This window comes from Spinacia oleracea, chromosome 3 (genome assembly GCF_020520425.1).
Source record: "Spinacia oleracea cultivar Varoflay chromosome 3, BTI_SOV_V1, whole genome shotgun sequence".
Classification (NCBI taxonomy): domain Eukaryota; kingdom Viridiplantae; phylum Streptophyta; class Magnoliopsida; order Caryophyllales; family Amaranthaceae; genus Spinacia; species Spinacia oleracea.
In genome coordinates, this window is record NC_079489.1 from 159,397,541 (window position 1) to 159,404,214 (window position 6,674).

General features: G+C 35.0%; 1 protein-coding gene across 1 annotated transcript; it reads left to right on the forward strand.

Annotated features, from left to right (window-relative positions):
• The first annotated feature begins 2,249 nt into the window (after positions 1-2,249).
• Positions 2,250-6,399, forward strand: LOC110806173 (nuclear transport factor 2). The gene is made up of 9 exons (XM_022011804.2): positions 2,250-2,410; positions 3,077-3,264; positions 3,560-3,863; positions 3,974-4,176; positions 4,258-4,462; positions 4,586-4,707; positions 4,850-4,909; positions 5,510-5,573; positions 5,904-6,399. The coding sequence occupies exons 2-9, from the start codon at positions 3,079-3,081 to the stop codon at positions 6,149-6,151; spliced, it is 1,392 nt and encodes a 463-aa protein (XP_021867496.1). The 5' UTR covers positions 2,250-2,410; positions 3,077-3,078; the 3' UTR covers positions 6,152-6,399.
• Positions 6,400-6,674: the final 275 nt, after the last annotated feature.

Below are 6,674 nucleotides of genomic sequence, written 5' to 3' on the forward strand. Positions count from 1 at the left end.
ATTGTGTAAAAGTTAGAGAAAACTGGGTAAACGTTATGTTGGTGTACGATAAATTTATTGTACACCTTGTGTATGCAAGACCTTTTGTTAGCATTTATATTCGGGGTCGTTTCACTCGGATTAAATATTCTTTTTAGAGTATGTTCGGTATCATCGTGAGTTTCGATTTTTAGTTTTCTTAAAATTAGAAATAGTTTGTAATATACTCCCTACGTATTTATTTAAGAGATGCCCTTGACCGGGCACAAGTATTAAGAAGAAGAATTGAATGAAATAAAATAATAAACCAAGTGCCGTTAGATAGATATTTTAATAAGTAAATAAGTGGGGACCATTATATTTTAGGGGGTGGGAGGTGGCGTGGGTTTTTGAAATTATTTGTTTAATATGATGGTGGGTCATAGGGTAAATTAGATTTACGGGGTATTATTAAATTAGATGGTCGGGTTAATAAATTATTAAATAATGTCAAGTGTATCTCTTGAATAAATACGGCCGAAAAAAAACAAGTATATCCCTTAAATAAATACGGAGGGAGTATAATTTTAAGTTTTTCCTTCTTCAAAACTGTTTTCATTTTCACGATAAAAATATAGTTGTGTAAGGAGTAGTATCAAACGTAATTCGAAGTATTAGAATAAGTGAGATGAATATATTTTACATAAAGGAATTTTCTCAATTCCATGATATTATAATCTTCAATTTCTAATCAAATATTTTAAATCAAAATTAAAATAATAAAATCTGTGAAGTGGGTTCAGTGAACATTTGTATGTCTCCACCCTGTTTAGACAGGGATATATAAGTAGTGATTCGACGAGTGATGAACATTAATTTATAGAGATAAAATTGTTTCCTCTGGTGATGTGGTGGGTTTGGTACGTTTTGATTTTGAGTTTTAGCCAACATAATTTCTCTCTTTTATATATACTCCACAAAGTACAATCAATAATTTATTAATTTATTATTTGACCACATATATAATAAGTGAGTGGAACAAAGAAAAATGGAGGTTAGGTGCATTGTATTCACCTTATTTGAAATAAATTTTTCAAATTTATCTCAACTTATTTAAACTACTGGACTTGGACATGATCTAATCTAATAGGGCCTAATTGAAATTTATGGATTTGATCAGACCTGGTTTCAAGAAAATACACTTGAGAAGGGATGGGTAAAAGATAGTTGGTATTAGTAACACAATAAAAAGAATGAGATAGTATTCGAACTTAATATAGGATATGAAATGGGTCGGGTTGAACAGGTACATATGGGTTACATCAGGTTCAAGTTTATATCGGTTAAGGTTTTTATTGGTTTAGATTCATACAATGTGGGTAAATTAATAGCGGTATGAAATGGGTGGAGGATTGTACTTTGGGTCAGGTGAATTCAGTTCCAAATTATAAAATCAGAATTTTCAATACGTTTATAAATTATAATATTGATGCCTTAATTAGGGGACAAAAGAAATAACTAACTTTTAAAAGTGTTAAGAATTTAAGATCGGTAGCGGGGTTAAATGGGTTATGGGTTAATAATTTTATAAAGGATTCGAATTAAACGGGTTACGAGATTTAAAGCGGGTTACAAGCTTAAGTTAAAATAATTTGGGTTGTAAACGGGTTTTCCTCGGGTTCAAACGGTTCGATTGAAATAGATTGAGTCATTAACGAATTTTGGATCCATTTGGTTCGGGTTGAAACGAGTCGGTTTTTGTTGAACGGTTTGTTATCGGGTTTAATATCTTAATCGGGTTAATATTTTCCGATCGGTTTGGGTTGAATATAATCAGATTGGGTTGTGGATTCCAAGCTCGTGGGTTTTTAACAGTTCGGGTTATAAACGATCGGACCAACCCATCGGTTCAGTGGTTCAGGTTTAGAATTGACATTTCTCATATTATATGATGATAACTAATTTTTATACCTAACATGAAATCATGGGTGATGCATAAAAAGAATACAAAAATCTACGTATTTTTCTATGTTTCTTTTCAAAATTAATTTACTTTTGCACTTGAAGTTAAAATATGTAAACCGTGCATCGCACGGGTACTATACTAGTTAAATAATCTATTTACACCCCACCCTCACCCTCCATCCCCTAAAATGACATGATCTCCACTTATTTTACTTATTAAAATATCTACCTAACCCTTTTTTTTGTTACTTTATTTTATTCAATTTTTTTCTTCACATATTGAAATTGCCCTAGCCCTCACTCAATCTCTCGCCATATATACAGTCATCATCCCCACCCCCATTTACTGTTTAATTTTATTCCTTCTTCTCTCTAAAACCTCTCTCTTAAATCTCTCTTCTCCTCTCAATTTCGTCGTTTTAGCCTTCGGCGCCACATTTCTCTATCTCATCTGCTTCGTTCTCTCTCTCCGATCTCCCGGAAAGAGGTATATTTCTTTCCTCTTCTCAAATTTTTTTTTTTTCAATTTGTTCTTTTTTCGTTTTAATTGTTCGTGCCTCGATTTGTTTCGTTGTAATTGAAAATTGTTGAATTTGAATCTTGACGCTTTTTTTGAGTAATTGTTGCGTAGTAATTTGAATTGTTGTACTTTTTATTTTTACGAATGTGACTGTGATCTGCATCTGATTGTTTCATTTTGTTGTTTTGGTCAAATTAGGGTTTTTCTAGGGTTTTAGGTTATAGATCTAGGGTTTTCGTGATTGTTTTATGATTATCGTTTGCAATGCTAGTTTCTTGGATATGTGAGTAAATAACGAAGTACTCCGGATTGAAAGTACAACAAAGTTGACAACTTTGTATTGGTATTGCCTTTATTTTTCTCGTGTAGTGCATTAGATATTCAGATTTATGGATTGTGTTTGCAGTTAGATATACATACTTAAACAGTTGACTTTACTATAGAGCTAAAGATCAGTGTTGTCAATCAGGGAGTAATTACTTGGTCTTTTGGTTTTTATTTTTTGATGTTAATTCACGACTTTTATGATATATGGTTTTGATTGACAACCTTAATTCATTATGAAAGCTGTAGGTTTTCAGTTTTTTCCGTATGTAGTGTTACAATAGATTGTGTATATTTTGAATGTTTCAGAGATGGCTGCTCAAACGGATGTCTGCTCCTCGGATTTAAGTGCTGAAACCGTGGGGCATGCCTTTGTCGGTCAATTTTACCAAATTTTGCATCAAAATCCGGAGCTTGTCTACCGATTTTACCAGGATTCAAGCACAATGAGCCGACCAGGTCCTGATGGAACATTGTCGACTGTGACTTCAATGGAAGTAAGTCAGTCTCTCATTAGATCTCCTTATATGTTTTACACTATATCAGCAATCAACCAGTATGAAATTAATAGGTGGCTAATAGTATATCCCGTGAGATAGTTCATTGTAGGTTTGTTTGCTGGTGATGGAGAAAATCTACTTTTGTGTTATGTTGTTTTTGCAGTATTTTCCCGAGTTTTCCTTGTTAAGCATGTGGTTAATAGTTCTATTGTGTCGTGATTGTAGATGGTATATTTCTCAAGGTTGTTATTGAGCAATGATGCAATATGAGCTAATACAATTTATGTTGCAGGGAATTAAGGAGCTTATGCTCTCCTTAGACTGTGAAGATTACAAAGCAGAGATATTAACGGCCGATGCACAAGCTTCTTATATGAATGGGGTGATTGTCTTAGTGACAGGTCGTTTGACTGGAAAGGACTACGTGAGAAGGAACTTCACTGAGTCATTCTTTCTAGCTCCTCAAGACAAAGGATTTTTCGTACTCAATGATACGTTCAGGTTTGTTGAGGAAGATAGCTCCCCGGAGGTAAATTCAGTGGTGGAGAAGGATGTTGATACAAGTGCACCAGCAGCACCTGTGATTCCCATTGAAGGTAACCTTTTTCATATTCTCCGTCTCTTGCTGTCATAATCTTTTTACCTGTTTGTGTTTACTGAGGATGTTTCTACTTTCTACAATGTTGAATATTGTGCTTCCTTACAGAGACTACTAAAGCCTCAGATGTTACTGTAAATCATGCACCAGCTGTGGAGGATGTGACAGAAACAGTTAGCATATCTAAGGATGAACCTAAATCAACTGTCGAAAAGGCTGTTCCCCAAGCATCTGCTGATGTTGTCCAACCAGTGGCTGAGACCTTGCAGAATGGTCATGTTGATGCTCCTAAGAAGTCATATGCATCACTTGTGAGTTTTTGTTTGCACACGTGTATGTTGGATCTATTTTAGTGATGCTCATTGCTTGTACTTTTTCATTAAAAAAATCAGCTGAAGAATCTGAGCGAGGGTGCTATTAAGACAACCGTGCCTAGGCTTGCTAGTGCTACTAAAGCTGCAAATTTGAAGGCATCACAAAAGAGTGTGGCCCCCTCTCCTGCTGTACAACCAACTCGTCCTGCTCCAGTGTCTACAGCTGTCCCTAAATCTTCCGCTCCCAGTGACAGCAATGGTAATTTCGATGTTCAAGCTGAAGGTACTACCATCAATTATTTAAATTAAATGTTGAAGTATATACCTTCATGATTTTGTTAACCCTTGATAATGGGTATTTGAAATCTTTATTTCTATTTAGTTATTTTCCTTGAATCTTGTGCAGAAACAGATCATTCCGTATACATTGGATATTTGCCCCTTGATGCAACCGTTGCTCAAGTTGAGAATGAATTTAAAAGGTTTGGAGCCATAAAAAACAATGGCATTCAAGTAAGGTCAAATAAGGTATGTATAATCATGATGTTGTATTTTCTTGAACAAGTCATTTTAAACACCTTTTTTTAATTTATTAAAGGTGTACTTGATCTAGGAATTTCAATCACGTTATTGATGAGACTCTTTTCTTTTGTGCATCTGCTTGCTACAGGGCTTTTGTTTTGGATTTGTTGAATATGAAGATGCTACTGGAAAACAGAATGCAATAGATGTATGTTTTCTAGTCTTGATTCTGCTTGTTCTTGTTTTTTTTTTGTTTGTTTGTTGCGCTGCCTCTCTTTGCTTGTATGTAATTATCTTATTGGAGTATTCACTCAAGAACTAGCTATCGGATAGCAACTTGGAATAATAAAAGTAGCCGGGTAGTTTCTTCTGGTATTGACTGCAGGGATGGATTGGATATAAGCTGTATGCTATTTCACCAGCTTGTTTACCCCTGCTGATCTAATATAATCCCAGGAAATGAAACCCTAGATTTGTTTTCCCTTTGCTCGGGGGTTTGGTGGGATACCATGACATATACTTTGTGGGGGGCTGCCCTTTATTGAGGGAAGCCAGTTGTTTTATGGGATGTTACAAGTTATCTGTTTGTCATACTTACCTCGTAGATATAGGAACTTTCGCCTTGGTATCTTTATATATGGATGATATTTCTGGTGCAATTCTATCTTTTGAAGCCCTCCAGCCGAACTGTGTGGATCCTCTCTGTTTTCTTTATTTGATGTTGAATTTGTACGTCTGCTATTAGCAGCTACAGATATTTCTCGATTTTACATTGGTCGTATCTGATGTGTTGATGTTAATTTTTCAGTGTGGCCACATTATTATTGGTGAGAACAAAGCTTTCATACAAAAGAAAAAAACACCTACTAAAGGTAAACATATATTCGTTCTTTCTTTTTGTAATTTGCCTTTCTTCTTATTTCTACATATTATAATTCTGATAATTGAAGTTAATCTATGTTGGTTTGTTTACAGTCTATTTGTTTGCTTTCTCTTTGATGTTCAAGTATTCGTTTTTATGGTTCCATTGTATCTATATGTTATTGATTTCCTCTTTTCATCAATGGTAATTTATCTTGATATGGTAAGAATACATACATGATCCGGCAACTGGAATTGATGAGTTGTGAGTAACAAGCAGGCACATAATGAGAATTGGTTGTCATTTAAAATGTTAATAGTGTGATTGTATGTGCGTGCAGTTATCAATGGTGTGAGCATGTACCCCGCTGGAAGAAATGGATACAGGAATAATGATAGTTTCAAGGGACGTAGCAGCAACTATTCAAATGGTGGTGGTGGTCGTAACAACTATGTAAGAAACAACAACAATGAGAAGCAGCGCAATGGGGAAGTTCCTAGTCGAGGCAACAACCGTAACAACGGAGATGGAAACGTTTACCAGAATGGTGCCGGAAGAGGCTCTCGTCAAGGGCCACCATCCAAGTAGTAGTAGTAGTAGTAGTAGTCATCTTTCCAAGAGAGTTTTGTAGTAAGTAGGACGAATCTTGTGTTGATTCTCAAATTCTTGAGGAGTTTGTGGGAAGGGAAAAAAAAAGCTAGAAGAGTTAATTGTTATTATCATCATCAATATTTTGACAACAATATTTTTTCAGAGGATAGGTAGAAAACATTGATGGGCATTTGTCTGAGTTTGGTCTTATGTGAAATCTTATTATTTCAGCCTTCTTGTTCGCATTTACTTGCCTATTCACTCTTATAATTTTAGTTTGTTTACTTGCCTATGTGAAAATGTTCATGGATTGTACGGCCTGTTGAGCCCGATCCATATGGGCCTGGTTAAATACAACAATTCCTTCTACCAACAACACGAATATGACCCATCACGAATTTTTAATATTTGATCCACCTAAGTGACTGAATTTGTCGCATACACAAGTTGCGTGAGAAAAGCAAATCAAATTAGAGATGTGTTTCAACACGTGGATTTTGGAAATGTCGGGAATCTTAAT